We start from the raw sequence: 17966 nt of genomic DNA, 5'->3' as shown, positions 1-17966 counted from the left end.
CTGAGGTGTGACATAGCAGAGTACACAGACTGGAATCGGTATTACTGGTACAGAGGTGGTGTCCTCATTCACTCTGGGTCAAGACAAACCACCACCATCTCCCTCCCTGCTGATGTTGGCCAGTACCAGTACTCATGTGGAGGACTGAGAGGATCTAGACCAGTGTGGTCCCAGCGCAGTGCACCTGTCTCTATCACTGTCACAGGTGAATACAGCTACAATGATGATATTTAAAATGATAATTACATCTTTTAACTTAAGAGCTCATGTTCATAAGTGTTTTAACAGTTTGTTTAGTTTTGATAAGCTATGATATCATAACTGGGCAGAAAAAATATTCTTGATGTAAACGTAACCATTGAATGGATGTGTGTGTGTGTGTGTGTGTGTGTGTGTAAGAGAGAAAGAGAGAGAGAGAGGTAAATATCGTAGTTTGACTCATCATAATTTAATTTGTAACCTTTAACTAAGAGGAGTTTGAGTAAATAAAGATTGATTCCTTCAGGGTCATGGTAGTGTTGGTAGAGATATAGTTTATGACGATCCTTCTGTCATATGGTCCATTATGTATATTTAACAATTATTAATATATACAACTAATTAATGTTAAATATGTTATCAGTGGTCTTTGACTCACACAGTAGGAGTCAGTCAGTAAATTAATCTTTGTCTGTTAATGATGTTTTCCTCCACAGCTCCCACAGCTACACTGTCTGTAGAGCCTCCTCAGGGTCCATACTACCCTGGAGATGAAGTCACTCTGAGGTGTGACATAGCAGAGTACACAGACTGGTATGAGTATTACTGGTACAGAGGTAGTGACCACATTCACTCTGGGTCAAGTCAAACCACCACCATCTCCCTCCCTGCTGATGTTGGCCAGTACCAGTACTCATGTGGAGGACTGAGAGGATCTAGACCAGTGTGGTCCCAGCGCAGTGCCCCTGTCTCTATCACTGTCACAGGTGAATACAGCTACGATGATGATATTTATTAACTTAAGAGCTCAAGTTAATAAGTGTTTTAACAGTTTGTTTAGTTTTGATAAGTTATGATATCACAACCAGGCAGAAAAAATATTCTTGTTGTAAACGTAACCATTGAATGTGAATGTGTGTGTGTGTGTGTGTGTGTGTGTGTGTGTGTGTGTGTGTGTGTGTGTGAGAGATACATATCGTAGTTTGACTTTCATCATAATTTAATTTGTAACCTTTAACTAAGAGGAGTTTGAGTAAATAAAGGTTGATTCCTTCAGGGTCATGGTAGTGTTGGTAGAGACATAGTTTATGACGATCCTTCTGCCATATGGTCCATTATGTATATTTAACAATAATTAATATATGCAACTAATTAATGTTAAATATGTTATCAGTGGTCTTTGACTCACACAGTATGAGTCAGTCAGTAAATTCATCTTTGTCTGTTAATGATGTTTTCCTCCACAGTTCCCACAGCTACACTGTCTGTAGTGTCTCAGGGTCCATACTACACTGGAGATGAAGTCACTCTGAGGTGTGACATAGCAGGGGACACAGACTGGGTTCAGTATAACTGGTACAGAGGTAGTGACCGCCTTCACTATGGGCAAAGTCAAACCACCACCATCTCCCTCCCTGCTGATGTTGGCCAGTACCAGTACTCATGTATAGGAGAGAGAGGATCTAGTCCAAGGACTTCCCAGCGCAGTACCCCTGTCTCTATCACTGTCACAGGTGAATACAGCTACAATGATGATATTTAAAATGATCATTTCATCTATTTATTTATACATTTTAATATGATATGGATATTGTCCCTGAGGTAAAGAAAAAGTAAAACTGTGGCTTCATCTCAAGTCCTTATAGATAGAGATAGAGATTACAAGATTAATGATAATTAAAATGTGAAGGGTCAAAATAGTTATATTACAATACAGTTTTATTTCAAATGTTTCTCCTCAACATCAGTCATCATAACATGCCTCACAGCTGTGAAATAGTACAAGGACATGTTTAATACTATGTTGCCTAGTTACCAAGGTTGGGCCCAATGCCTGTATCCAGATAGACATGGAACAGTTCACACACTCATTGTCCTTTGCTCCTTCTTCTCTCCATGTGTTCCTCTGCAGCCCTGCCTTTGGCTACACTGACTGTGGAGCCCCAGAGTCCTGTGTTCACTGGAGAGACAGTCACTCTGAAGTGTGGGATAGAGTCTCTCAGTGGCTGGGTGTATAAGTGGTATAAAGACAGGGATAACAATGCTGTGTTTGAGGGGGACACATTTACTCTAAAAGAAGTTACTGAATCACATAACGGAAAGTACTGGTGCAAGGGAGAGAGAGAAGAAAGACCCACATCATCTCAAATCAGCGGTGAAGCAACTGTTAAAGTTCAAGGTAAACTTGGAATTAGATTAATTAATATTATTATTATTATGACTATGACTATGACTATGTGTGTGTGTGTGTGTGTGTGTGTGTGTGTGTGTGTGTGCAGGGGCGCTGACTGGCGGGGAAAGGTGGTACTGATTCTAACGGCCCAGCCCAACGCAGCACGGCCCACGGCCCGCGGATGGCAATTAATAATATAATATTAATATTCTTGCCTTTTTTAAAAAAATGTCTCATTACAAAGAAATGGTAATTGGAAATGAACGTATTAAACTCACAACTGTCGATTTCCATAACGTTTTCGTTAGTTATTTAACATATTGTCATTTGCCCTTCCCCCTGAGCGCTTGCGAAATGGTTCGGCCGCAACGCGCGATGCGTTGAATCGAACAGCATCCGAAATGCGAGATGCTGGCACTGGCGGGCAGCAGGTGTACAGAGCGGCTGGGCTGGCTGAGGTCAGGTCTTAACCTAGGGTGACCAGACGTCCCGGTTTTACCGGGACCCTCCCGATTTTGAGTTGCGTGTCCCGCGTCCCGGCAAAAACCTGTCGGGACGCTAATATGTCCCGTGCAACCAGCGTTACAATGTATTTGTTTCTGCCTAACGTCTCTTCAAGACAGCCAGGATTATAGCCATGGAGTTTAGTTCAAAGTAAACGGTGCAAGGAGTGAAATTGTAAGTACAGGTAGTTACAGAATGTGGCTGTATCTGTTATCTGTAGTTGTTAACGATTGTTACCTGCTCAAATGTAGGTTTACTTGAGGTTAATGAAAGGGAATAGTGTAATGTAGTGGGCTATGTTAACACTAAGCTAGCAAGCTAGCTAGCTATTTTGTTAGTGTGAACGAGCAAATTCGAAATACAAGAAATAACTACCGACATCTCTCTATTCTTTGCATTAATAGGCTATATCTCTCTAGTAGCCTATTTCGAAACAATAATATCAGTCCCTACCTATAGAAGGTTGTTTTTTATAATCAGTTATTAATGCTAGTGAATCTTAATTTGACATAATTAAAGTGAATGCATTGGGTGCCTTCCATTTCAGCCCATTATACAATATATTTATCATTGATAATGAAGATCTATTTCAAATGGGCACCCCAAAAAATTGCCGCGCGCTGCGCGCGCAAACAGGCCTCTCCCCTAGAATCTTTCATAGGGCCCAAAATTCCTGGCAGCGCCCCTGTGTGTGTGTGTGTGTGTGTGTGTGTGTGTGTGTGTGTGATACACTATATATATCTATGTTTAGATGTGTTTGACAATGACTCTGTTTCATTCTCTTCAGCATCAAAGCCCAACATCACTTTAAGTCCAGGCCACCAGCTCCTCACAGGAGACTCAGTGACTCTGACATGTGAGTTGGGTGTTTCCTCTGGTTTGGTGTTCTACTGGTACAGAGACACACAGACCTCTGATCCTGTGGCCCAGGCTGATGGAAACTCCTACAGCATCATCTCTGTTAAAGTCTCTGATGGAGGACAGCACTGGTGCAGAGCGTGACCGGTGGCTTATTCTCTCTGCGTTGTGTTGTTGACAAATGGACACACGACTTCGTTTGGAATGTTTATTATTCTCTGGAAAACAGCAGTTGGGGAGGCACTGTGAATCCTACCCTCTTCCACAGAATTAAGAGACAGGGCAACCGTTACACAAGGCTAGCAAAGTAGCCTAGCCCCACACCAAAACCATACCGGCAGCTAGCTAGCCTAGCTAACCGTATTAGCATAAATGCTAGCGAAACCTAGCATGACTAAACTAACTAAACAAAATGAGTGTACAAACAAATCGGAATATAAACGAAACAATGACACACCTGGAAAACAGCAGTTGGGGAGGCACTGTGAATCCTACCCTACAATAAATAACAATAGCATACATAATTATCAATACACTACAATGCTAGTTATTACCACCCTCTTAGCCCCCAAGCTAACTAGTCACAGGCTTATCCTATACCATGTGACACTAAACTAATATATAATAGCACAGAATAAGACAAGTCACCACCACAATAATTATGTATAAGTGTAGAAATTAATGTGAAAATAACAATGGGACTTTTATCAGTGGTGACTGAATGATTATAAAGGGGATAGTTGTGAGAATAGACAAGGGTTGAAAATAGACAGCCTACCTCTTCCACAGAATTAAGAGACAGGGAAGAGGTGACAGGCACAGTAGGATATAAGAGAAGAGAAAAGTTAGAGAGGGAGAAGGAGGGGGGCAGGAACCCAGATCACCCAAGGGTGCCACTGGTAGGTGTGTCAAAATAAAAACCCATCTTTGAGTAATTCTATATGCTACATTTGCAACCTGTTACACAGAGCTGGGAGAGGAGACCCAGTCTATCACACACAGTACAGTGATGAAGTTGAGATAACGGTTACAGGTTAGTTTGGTTCATTACACGAATATATGGATAATAAAAAGTGCCTGACTATATTCTTAAGATCAGTGTAGTATAATGTATCTGATTCACTGTATTTTATGATATTCATACTTTTGATGTGCAGAATGTTGACAAATGAGGATGTATTTTTCTTATGTTTAAGGTCCAGTGGTTACCTATAACAATGTGATTTTTAAATATATAACTTATACATTTTAATATGATATGAATATTGTCTCTGAGGTTAGGAAAAAGTAGAACTGAAGCTTATAAACATCTCAAGTCCTTGTACAGATAGATGATTTATTATAATGATTGTTATATTACAATACAGTTTTACTTCAAATGTTTCTCCTCAACATCAGTCATCATAACATGCCTCACAGCTGTCAAATAGTACAAGGACATGTTTAATACTATGTTGCCTAGTTACCAAGGTTGGGCCCAATGCCTGTATCCAGATAGACATGGAACAGTTCACACACTCATTGTCCTTTGCTCCTTCTTCTCTCCATGTGTTCCTCTGCAGCCCTGCCTTTGGCTACACTGACTGTGGAGCCCCAGAGTCCTGTGTTCACTGGAGAGACAGTCACTCTGAAGTGTGTGATAGAGTCTTACAGTGGCTGGACATACAGGGTGTACAAGTGGCCAAGCAGTACCCCAGTGTCTGAGGGAAACACCCTAACCATCACAGGAGCTACGGAGTCTCATGAGGGCCTGTACTGGTGTCAGGGGCAGAGGAGAGACAGACCCACAGCATCACAACCAAGCAGTACCATAACTCTTGATGTAACAGGTAACCTTGCTCTGTTTCTGTGTCTTTGTCTGTGTCTGTGTCTGTGTCTGTGTCTGTGTCTGTGTCTGTGTCTGTGTCTGTGTCTGTGTCTGTGCCTGTGCCTGTGTCTGTATCTGTGTCTGACACGCACAAGCACACGCACACGCACACGCACACGCACACGCACACGCACACGCACACGCACACGCACACGTTACCCTTTAATCAAACTGGACAGAGTTCTTCAGTGGAGAAAAGTTTTCTCTCAGATGTGACATAAAGAGTGGGGAGAGCAGTGACTGGGGTTACAGCTGGTTAAGAAATTGAGTCTATAAGCCTGAAAAGGAACATGAAATCAATCCATCACAAAGTGGTAAGGACGAAGTAAACGTGATAAAAAAGAATCAGAAGAAAGTGCTGCTGTTGGTATTACAGTTTCTTCAGGTCAGTATGTGTTTATTTTATTATTTTATTTGTGCATTTACTGTCCAAAATTTCCACACTGTCTCTTTAATTGACTCATGATGAAAGTGTCTCATTACACTGGATATGTTCTGAAGAAATAGTATTTTAATGAATAATGCTGATGTTTGCAAAGACATTTGTACAATGTATTGCTATATCATCTGTTGCTATATATCCAATTAGATCTTCAGTGAAGCCATTTTGATGTGAGTTGTTGTGTTTACATTTTCAGATTCTGAGTCCTCTAGTTTGGTGGTAGCAGTGGGCGTAGTGGGGGGACTGCTTCTAGCCTTTGCTCTGGCCATTCTACTAGTCCTGCTGTATCGCTCCTGCAAGGCCACAGGTAAGAGAAGAGCAATACGTTCATCTGGAAATCAGTGATGCAACTGAAATATTAAATGTATTCAATGAAAATAAACAGACTGTTTTTAGTTTAAATGAATGTAAAAAAAAAAAAGAATACTTGACATAACAATGTCATCTGAAATTGTCTCTCCTGAGATTCAGGTTCAGTTTCAGTTTCAGTGGCACCAAACCCGTAAGTTTTTTGTTCTTTACAATGTTACATTTTTAAAATGGGAAGCTGAGACTTGTTCTGAAATTTAGTTCATGGATTGTCTGTGTCTGTGTGCGTGTACGTGTGCGTGCGCGCGCGTGTGTGTTTGCCTGTGCGTGTGCGTGTGCGTGTCCTGAGGAGGCACTACAGACAGTGTAGCTGTGGAGGAAAACATCAGTGGTGGGTAGTAACGCGTTACAAGGAACGCAAATGAGTAAAAAAGTAAAATTTTCGGGTAACGAGAACTTTTTGCGTTCCTTTATAAAGTCTGCACTTTTACTCTTACTCGAGTAAATATTTGAACAAGAATTCTACTCTTTACTCCATTACATTTCCATTGTGCTTTCATTAAAATGAGTATTGTGATAAAAGTACACATATCTTTGTTTACTGGAATACAAGCGCACGGCAAGAGGTCAGTTGGCTATGCGTTATCGACGCGCCCTCCACAGGTCGCAGCATTGTTGTCATTTCATAGCGTTCAAAAATTCCACATCGAACCTTCGCAAACATGTTCAGGTAAGTTGCATTTGTTTTATCTGTACTGCAGCTAGTCCTGGAGATAAATGTTACATCCTTTACCATTTTACAAACTCACATCCTATGCACAAGGCGCAGTGCAAACTCTTGCACATAAAACCAAAGAGTATAGAGGTACTTCTATACTCTTTGATAAAGCTCTATACTGCTAAGACGTTTCCATTTAACGTTAGGCTACATTGGCTGCAGTAGTCACGTTAGAATGTTAGCAGCTAGCGTAACGACTAGATGGCCACCGTTAAAGTTAGCAGTTTGTTTGACTGACTGACATAGTTGCCAGCTAACGTCCGAATGCACGTTTGCTATAATATGCAAGGGCACAAACAAGTAGGCTATACCTAGGCTACAGTATGTTAAAATTATTTATCACATCAATAGCGCTGGTATGGTTAATAAAAACGGTCTGCGTGTGTGTGTATACATCTCTGGAGTTGATCTGATATCAGATCCACAGAATGTAGTCTAGTCTTGTCTGGTTGGCTCAGCTTGCAATGTTTTGCATTGATCCAAACACTCCATCACAAAAAAGTAACTTGTAATTTGAGTAACTTTTAAACAGAGTACTTTTTTACTCTTACTCGAGTAACTTTTCCAATTGGAATATTTACTTTTACTCAAGTCGATTTTGAAGGAGGTAATTGTACTTTTACTTGAGTACCAATTTTCAGTACTCTACCCACCACTGGAAAACATCATTAACAGACTAAGATTAATTAACTGATTGACTCCTACTGTGTGAGTCAAGAAACAGGCTTTTGGTGTCACAGAACACCTACAACATATTTAACAGGAAAGAGTTATATCGTAAGTTATGTCCATAACTATGGATCTATGAGACCGAACGATGACCGTCACCATCTCTTGTCGCTCGGGGCGGGCTGAGGCGTTCCAGGCAAGAGAAAGGGGGCGTATCCCCGGACGTGCTTAATGCTGCGGGGTCAGCCCCAGGTCACTCACATGACCCTTTTGGTATTATGGTCTCGAGATAGGTAACGAGAAGAGGTATCATTCAAGGTGTAGACCGTGGTGACGGTCTGAGTGAGGTCGAAATAGATACATTAATTAACATTATATTATAAATGTAAATATAAAGGACCATATCACAGAACTATAGGTCTTCCAACACTACCAGGACCCCTGAATGAATGTTTATTTACTTCTTTACAGAGTAACACATGATAACAAAAATCACACACACACAGACACACACACACAAACACATACACAATGATCATCTTATATATTTACATTTTTATATGGCTATGAATATTGTCTCTGACGTAAAGAAAAAGTATTACTGAAGCTTATAAACATCTCAAGTCTTATACAGATGGCAAGATTTATGATAATGAAAATGTGAAGTGTCCAAAGTGATTGTTATATTTATTTCAAAGGTGTCGCCTCAACATCAGTTATCATCACTTTGACAGACAGATCTGTGTGTCCCTGTAGAGACCAGCAGCAGCATCAGCAGCAGATGAGCACCAATCAGACTTCAGACCAGGACCAGAGCACCAATCAGACTTCAGACCAGGGCCAGAGCACCAATCAGACTTCAGACCAGGGCCAGAGCACCAATCAGAGTTCAGACCAGGACCAGAGTCAGTCTGCAGGAAGAGGGGGGTCTGAGTCAGAGTATATGCCTCTGCAGAACAGTAAGATTAACTCTTTTGGTACTGTGTATGGTGTGTGTGTGTGTGTTATATATGATGATGAACAGAAAGATTAACTCTTTTGGTACTGTGTATGGTGTGTGTGTGTTATATATGATAATGAACAGTAAGATTAACTCTTTCGGTACTGTGTATGGTGTGTGTGTGTTATATATGATAATGAACAGTAAGATTGACTCTTTTGGTACTGTGTATGGTGTGTGTGTGTTATATATGATAATGAACAGTAAGATTGACTCTTTTGGTACTGTGTATGGTGTGTGTGTGTGTGTTATATATGATAATGAACAGTAAGATTGACTCTTTTGGTACTGTGTATGGTGTGTGTGTGTGTGTTATATATGATAATGAACAGTAATATTGACTCTTTTGGTACTGTGTATGGTGTGTGTGTGTGTGTTATATATGATAATGAACAGTAAGATTGACTCTTTTGGTACTGTGTATGGTGTGTGTGTGTGTGTTATATATGATAATGAACAGTAAGATTGACTCTTTTGGTACTGTGTATGGTGTGTGTGTGTGTGTTATATATGATAATGAACAGTAAGATTGACTCTTTTGGTACTGTGTATGGTGTGTGTGTGTGTGTTATATATGATAATGAACAGTAAGATTGACTCTTTTGGTACTGTGTATGGTGTGTGTGTGTGTGTTATATATGATAATGAACAGTAAGATTAACTCTTTTGGTACTGTGTATGGTGTGTGTGTGTGTGTTATATATGATAATGAACAGTAAGATTGACTCTTTTGGTACTGTGTATGGTGTGTGTGTGTTATATATGATAATGAACAGTAAGATTGACTCTTTTGGTACTGTGTATGGTGTGTGTGTGTGTGTTATATATGATAATGAACAGTAAGATTGACTCTTTTGGTACTGTGTATGGTGTGTGTGTGTTATATATGATAATGAACAGTAAGATTAACTCTTTTGGTACTGTGTATGGTGTGTGTGTGTGTGTGTTATATATGATAATGAACAGTAAGATTGACTCTTTTGGTACTGTGTATGGTGTGTGTGTGTGTGTTATATATGATAATGAACAGTAAGATTGACTCTTTTGGTACTGTGTATGGTGTGTGTGTGTGTGTTATATATGATAATGAACAGTAAGATTGACTCTTTTGGTACTGTGTATGGTGTGTGTGTGTGTGTTATATATGATAATGAACAGTAAGATTAACTCTTTTGGTACTGTGTATGGTGTGTGTGTGTTATATATGATAATGAACAGTAAGATTGACTCTTTTGGTACTGTGTATGGTGTGTGTGTGTTATATATGATAATGAACAGTAAGATTGACTCTTTTGGTACTGTGTATGGTGTGTGTGTGTTGTAGCGGTGGCCACCCCAGGTATTTAATTAGTTCAGGCGCCAGGCAGGCCTAAAATCCTGCCACTTAACTGAGGTGTACTACCGTCAGCAATTTAACAAAAATAAGTGATTGCAAATAAGGATAAAACTCAAGAGTTGATTCAAACGTACATAGTGCTTATTTACGCAATAAATCACACAATAAACACATTATCACACAATCACACAATAAACACATTATCAAACATCACACGATTCTCTCCTTTAACCCACGTTATGATCAAACACGAAAATAAACAAAACAATGCACTTTAAACAAACGGTGTGTGTGCGGTTGTATGTGTGGATGCGTGCGTGTAAGGTTATGAGCGTCTATGTAGGGTGAAACAGCTCGAGAGTCAGGAAAGTATAGAGCAGGGGGCTCTTCAGTATGGAAACCCAGCTTAGCTTGAGTATGAAAATAGAGCAAGGTGCTCTCCCGTGTGTAAACTCACGGCACGTCGTTTGAACCCAAGGATCTGCCCTGGTCCTATGAGAATAGAACGGCAGGTTTGGATAACAATTTGAACTGCGTGAAGGAATTCCGGGATTTCCAATGTCGGCTTCTCAGTGTTGTTTTATCGTGACGCGTCGGGAGAACTTCTCCAGACCACGAACTCCAGCACTCTTCGCGACAGGAAATATGTCCAGTATCCAAATCAACATCAGAACTCCTCCAGGTCAACTTGGACTCTTGCTTCTCACGTGGCTGCATCAGTGTCTGTTTCTCTCACTCTCACTGAGAATCCGCCATTGATTCCGTGATCACCCTTTATTGAGAAAACCACTCCCATATTAACGTGACCAACGTAAATTCGAAACTACGTGCCTGACTAAAAGTAGAAGGATTATGTACTCCGTTACAGTGTGTTATATATGATAATGAACAGTAAGATTGATTCTTTTGGTACTGTGTATGGTATGTGTGTTATATATGATAATGTATAGGGTTTCTTACTTATTAGAGATGTCCTTGTTAGAACAATTATGGCAAACTGCAATTATGGGATGGTCAGTTGTCACAGGATGGTGAGATGAGGTGTGGTTACTGGCATATCTTAGTTATAGGAATGAATCTCTCTCATTGTAACCATTTGAATCTATTTCTCCCCATAGGAAGTACAGATGTGTATGACACCATCACCCCCCTATATATGCCACTGCAGAGAGGTCAGTGTTCATATTCTGAAATATCTGGACAGATTCATTTAACTCTTTATGCACTGTATTATGGGTTCATTTTTATCACCCATTTATATCTGACACAGGTGCTTCAGATGTCTATGAAACATTTAAATCATCCAAGGACTCTCAAGAAGGTATGCATATTGTTCAACTAAAAATCTAAATACAATTTTTCTTCCATCTGCAGAAGCATTCACACTGACGAACTACTGGTACTGATACATTATTAGTGCTGTCTTTAGTTTTTAAGTAGTTAGTTAAGTATTGTTTCATAACCAGTTTGGATAATGAAAATGCATATAATATTTCAAAAGTGATTATTGTTGTTATGTGTTATGGACCTGACATTGATAATCTTACCAACAGCTAGATGTGGAGTGCATGAAGACAATCCTCCTAACTTCTGTCTTCTTCTCTAGATGATGAGGAAGGATATGAGGATGTGGTTCCCTCCGACACTAGAGCAGAGGAACATGTGTAACTGAGGAAAAGAAAGGGAGAGGTAAGAGCTGGCCTCTGTTGGCCTGAACAAAATGAATAGTTGTGTGATGCCTGAACAAAATGAATAGTTGTGTGATGCCTGAACAAAATGAATAGTTGTGTGATGCCTGAACAAAATGAATAGTTGTGTGATGCCTGAACAAAATGAATAGTTGTGTGATGCATGAACAAAATGAATAGTTGTGTGATGCCTGAACAAAATGAATAGTTGTGTGATGCCTGAACAAAATGAATAGTTGTGTGATGCCTGAACAAAATGAATAGTTGTGTGATGCCTGAACAAAATGAATAGTTGTGTGATGCCTGAACAAAATGAATAGTTGTGTGATGCCTGAACAAAATGAATAGTTGTGTGATGCATGAACAAAATGAATAGTTGTGTGATGCCTGAACAAAATGAATAGTTGTGTGATGCCTGAACAAAATGAATAGTTGTGTGATGCATGAACAAAATGAATAGTTGTGTGATGCCTGAACAAAATGAATAGTTGTGTGATGCCTGAACAAAATGAATAGTTGTGTGATGCCTGAACAAAATGAATAGTTGTGTGATGCCTGAACAAAATGAATAGTTGTGTGATGCCTGAACAAAATGAATAGTTGTGTGATGCATGAACAAAATGAATAGTTGTGTGATGCCTGAACAAAATGAATAGTTGTGTGATGCCTGAACAAAATGAATAGTTGTGTGATGCATGAACAAAATGAATAGTTGTGTGATGCATGAACAAAATGAATAGTTGTGTGATGCATGAACAAAATGAATAGTTGTGTGATGCATGAACAAAATGAATAGTTGTGTGATGCATGAACAAAATGAATAGTTGTGTGATGCATGAACAAAATGAATAGTTGTGTGATGCCTGAACAAAATGAATAGTTGTGTGATGCCTGAACAAAATGAATAGTTGTGTGATGCATGAACAAAATGAATAGTTGTGTGATGCCTGAACAAAATGAATAGTTGTGTGATGCATGAACAAAATGAATAGTTGTGTGATGCATGAACAAAATGAATAGTTGTGTGATGCATGAACAAAATGAATAGTTGTGTGATGCATGAACAAAATGAATAGTTGTGTGATGCATGAACAAAATGAATAGTTGTGTGATGCCTGAACAAAATGAATAGTTGTGTGATGCCTGAACAAAATGAATAGTTGTGTGATGCATGAACAAAATGAATAGTTGTGTGATGCCTGAACAAAATGAATAGTTGTGTGATGCATGAACAAAATGAATAGTTGTGTGATGCCTGAACAAAATGAATAGTTGTGTGATGCATGAACAAAATGAATAGTTGTGTGATGCATGAACAAAATGAATAGTTGTGTGATGCATGAACAAAATGAATAGTTGTGTGATGCATGAACAAAATGAATAGTTGTGTGATGCATGAACAAAATGAATAGTTGTGTGATGCATGAACAAAATGAATAGTTTTGGGATGCATGAACAAAATGAATAGTTGTGTGATGCCTGAACAAAATGAATAGTTGTGTGATGCATGAACAAAATGAATAGTTGTGTGATGCATGAACAAAATGAATAGTTGTGTGATGCATGAACAAAATGAATAGTTTTGGGATGCATGAACAAAATGAATATCTAGAAGTTGTTAATACATCAGTATGTATATTTGGTGAATGAGGACTTATAAAAGCAGTGTGTGTATTATGTACATTATATCAGTTATTTTGGAGGCAATGAAACTCTATTTTTCCCCTTTTAGATGATATAACATCCATAAAGCCTCATGGACCGGTTACCAAGGCTTAGGACTTCCCAAACGTCCAGGAGCCACGGCTGTTTTTCGGGTCTATTTTTGAGTTTCATGCCTTTGACCATCTATTTGAAATAGAGCATTCATGCTCTTAACGTGCCAATGCCATTTCCTCAAATGTGTAGATTGTAAATGTAAACAGCCACATACGTACATCTTTGAATATGTTTAGCAAAGGTCAGATAAATGACAATGGCCAGTCTTAAGACTGTGAAAGGCCGTGTTCAACTCTCATAAATATGCTAGGTGACAGCCAATTAGCTTCAGTATTACTGTAAATATTTACATCTTTCTGCACATCATTACACCTTTTTTATTTGAATGCATTTTTACAAGTTCACTTTATCGTCTGTAGATGTATCATATCAGTTATTTTGGAGGCAATTCAACTCTTTTCCTTTTAGATGATATCCTATAACATCCGTAAAGCTCCATCTACCGGTTACCAAGGCTTAGGACTTCCATAACGTCCAGGAGAGTCTCAGCTGTATTTGATTCTGTTTTTACTGATGTGCTTTTGAGCATTTATTTTAAATCTATACATTTGTGTTCTTATTGTGTTTTCTAAAGCGATGTTATTTTTTCACGAGTGTTTTATTTGTAAAATGCCTTTACTGTTGAATTGTATTAATTTCTTTCTATGGGACAACACCACAGAATGACCATGTAAATAATTGGTGTGTGTTTATAAAAATGAGTAACACAACTTGTGTGTATTGTGACATAATGACATACATGTATGAATATGTTTGAAGAGCAGAATAAGGGCAATCGATCCTTAATTTTAGTTGTTTTAAGACGGTGAAAAACTGAGTTCATGTCCCACAAGACACACTAGGTGGCGGCCTTTAAACTCATGTGTTACTGTAGTCACATATTGCTTAACATCACAACACCTTTTATATTCTAAAGCATTTTTCCTAGGTCACTTTATCTTTTGTAGACTTATGTAGACGTATTTCAGGCATTGTTGATGGCTTATTTCTCTTACTCGCTTATAGAGTTTATAAAACTTTTATTCATTGAAGTAATTACTTTTTTTCAGGATGACTGTCTAATATGCTTGTGTTTATTACACATATGGTATATTTGTATTCATTTTGTATTCATATTTACATTAGATTCTCTGTTTCCATAATAAATGTATTTTGTGTATTGGAAATAAAAGAAATTCATTCATACTCTCTTGTGCTTCTTTGACCTGGGGTAGGCAAGACGTCAATAGTCCCTGTTAGTGGAAAACAATGTTGTTTTATCATATTGACTGTGACTACCACTCAGAGCTTCACCTGATGATCTATATTATCCATTGAAGAGCAGTTAAACCCCTCTGAGAACAAGCAGTGTACCCCTGTTCATGGGACTCAGAGACACAACAAGTCTATGAGCCATTTGGTGACACTTTCACACCTTCCCTCAGGACAATCTCTTCCTCTTACCAGAAATGCTTACATTCTGACCTATGTCCAAATAAAAGCAGAATTACAACTAGATATAAGATGCACTGAATGATTATATTTATTAATAGTGGTTAACACTGTTGCCTCACAGCAAGAAGACCCTGAGGTCGTGGGTTCGTATCCCGGTCCTTCCAGGTCCTTTCTGTGTGGAGTTTGCATGTTCTCCCCGTGTCTGCGTGGGGGTACTCCGGTTTCCCCCACCATCATAAAGAGATGCATCACATTGTGGAAATAAATGTATATGTCATCACTGCCTCTCACTTTCTTTTACAACTTCAATCCTCCCATGTTCTGTGTGTGTGAGGGGGCGGGGAGGGGAGGGTGTGGAGGTGGGGTCTGTCTCTTGTGAGTCTCTTTCTCTTTCATCACACTCAAAGATCTCAATCACTCAGTAACTGGACGGCACACAGTATGGAGCTCTCTCCTCTAGGCCTGCTGTTAGGTGAGTTATGCCTGCTTGTGTGGCTTCTGGAAGTTTCTCTGTACCTCTCTGCTCTGTATGAGTGTGCATATGTAGGCCTAATTAGACTTCATTATTTGTTTCCTCTCTGAACATTTCACAATCTTTATTTAAAACACACACACACACACACACACACACACACACACACACACACACACACACACACTTCCATCAAGCAAAGGAGGGGTTCAAGACAGTGTTTTTTTCATTTGTTCTTTGTGAGAGATGAAACTGTTAGGTGAGTTATGCCTGTTTGTGTGGCTTCTGGTCTGGATGTTTCTCTGTACCTCTCTGCTCTGTATGGGCGGCCTAGTTAGACTACATTATTTGTTTCCTCTCTGAACATCTCACAATCTTTATTTAAAACACACACACACACACACACACACACACACACACACACACACACACACACGCCACACACCAGCTTCCATCAAGCAAAGGAGGGGTTCAAGAGAGTGTTTTTTAAAGGAGTGTGTAGAGGCAGTTGTCACAATTTTTCATTTGTTCTTTGTGAGAGATGAAATCATCGACGTGAGGCTTCTTGAAAGTGTCAAACACTGTTGGCCTCTGAGTCTAAACATCCCTGTCACAGTTTACAGCTCTAACAGTGTGACATCACATCAGGCATTTGCTGGTTATCAAATATGCAATATCACTTAACTAACAACAGTATTGGACATGAAGTACACAAACAATAGTATAAATATTACTAAATAAATGATTACCCTCTTCTTTACCTTATGGCTCTACCAGAGTGGCAAGGCCAGAAAGAATGCATATCTGTAGTGTTTGGACTTTAAAGTAGCCCACTGCAGACAGAACTCTCTACAGTCTCTAAAGCTGGGAGCACACACACCTGTGGATGTGCCTGCATTTGGATGTGTGCATGCATATGTTCTTTTGAGTGTCTGGGCTGTAAAGAAAGTGCATGGAAGTGCAAGAATGCAGTGCAGTAAGTGTCTGTTTCTTTGTCACTGAAACATTAAATACAGATATTCTGTCATTGCTTCAGGACGTAACCTCAACCGAAAATCCTGGGTACGACTTAACAGATGCCGGACAGGACATGGACGCGTCAGGGCCAACATGCACAGGATGAACCTCTGTGATGCCCCCGACTGCCCCTGTGGAGCCCCAGAGCAAACGGCTGATCACATCATAAACGACTGCACCAAGTACCAGCGCCCTGGTCTCCAGTCCCTGTCTACCCTGAACAGCGAAGCACTGGCATGGCTAGAGGTCACAAGCTTAGTCATTTAACAGTATTGAGATGTATTTTGTGACATACGAATATATATATATATATATATATATATATATATATATATATATATATATATATATATATTGCTTCAAGGCTTTTTGGCTTGTTTCTGTATGTCATACTGGCTTTAGAATGACTCTTGAGACTCTCTGACTGATAGCCAAAAAGTGCCCAGGCTATGTGGCGTCCGGGTTACGTAAATGCTATCGTTGGTATAGCAACGGTCACTCAAGACTCGTTCCAAACTCAACATTGTGTCAACTGGGCTCTTTTTGGCACCCGGTCACTTTTAAGCATGACAGGGCCTCAAATTCTATGCCCTGGTCTGGGAGGAAGTGAGAGTAATCTCACGCCTTCTGTAGGGCAGGTCCAGAATACACATCAGAGGTTTTACATTTCACACATCTCTAAAGTTACAATTACACATAGGAATAAGATACATTGAGTTATTGACTATGGCATATCCCTATTAACTCAGAGTTAATACTCTGAGATTCTGCTGGAATGAAGAGTGCACTACAAATAAAATGAATTATTATTATTATTATTATTTTAACTCCAAATCTTTAATTCTGGTTCCTTCAGCTTCACCATAGGGATGTATTATCAGAGATACAGAACAGCATCACTCACACACACACACACACACACACACACACACACACAGTTTCCTCTTCTTTAAGCGAATGAAACACACGTAGTTTGATAAGTAATATGTTTATTGTTCTAACAGAATCTTATAGGAAAGACTACAGGCATGAAACGCATCTTAAAACAGGAGAGAAACACACACACACGTACACACACACACACACACGCTGGGCGCTGCGGTGTGTTTAGTTGTAGGTCATGTAGCGGGGGGTGGCGCTGAACTTGGCGTAGGACTTGATGACCTTGTTGACGGCCTCCAGGAAGTCCTTCTCCGTGGCGATCTTCCGGCGAGCTCTGATGGCAAACATACCGGCCTCTGTGCACACGCTACGGATCTCCGCACCTGAGGACACACACACACACACACACACACACACACACAGACACACAGACACACAGACACACACAGACACAGACACAGACACAGACACAGACACAGACACAGACACAGACACACACACAGACACACACACAGACACACACACACAGACACACACACACACACACACACACACACACA

General features: G+C 39.7%; 1 protein-coding gene across 1 annotated transcript in view; it reads right to left on the bottom strand.

Moving 5' to 3' along the window:
• Positions 1-17496: 17496 nt before the first annotated feature.
• The window catches only part of psmc2 (proteasome 26S subunit, ATPase 2), a 7786-nt gene continuing 7316 nt past the window's right edge, over positions 17497-17966 (bottom strand). Inside the window, exon 12 of the mRNA XM_080851527.1 lies at positions 17497-17789. Coding sequence (XP_080707653.1) covers positions 17632-17789 — 158 coding nt within the window. The 3' untranslated portion in view covers positions 17497-17631. The remainder of the gene's footprint in view (positions 17790-17966) is intronic.

This window comes from Sprattus sprattus (assembly GCF_963457725.1).
Source record: "Sprattus sprattus genome assembly, chromosome: 14".
Classification (NCBI taxonomy): Eukaryota; Metazoa; Chordata; class Actinopteri; order Clupeiformes; family Clupeidae; genus Sprattus; species Sprattus sprattus.
The sequence above is the reverse complement of the archived record's forward strand: the minus strand, read 5'-3'. Positions and strand labels throughout refer to the sequence as shown.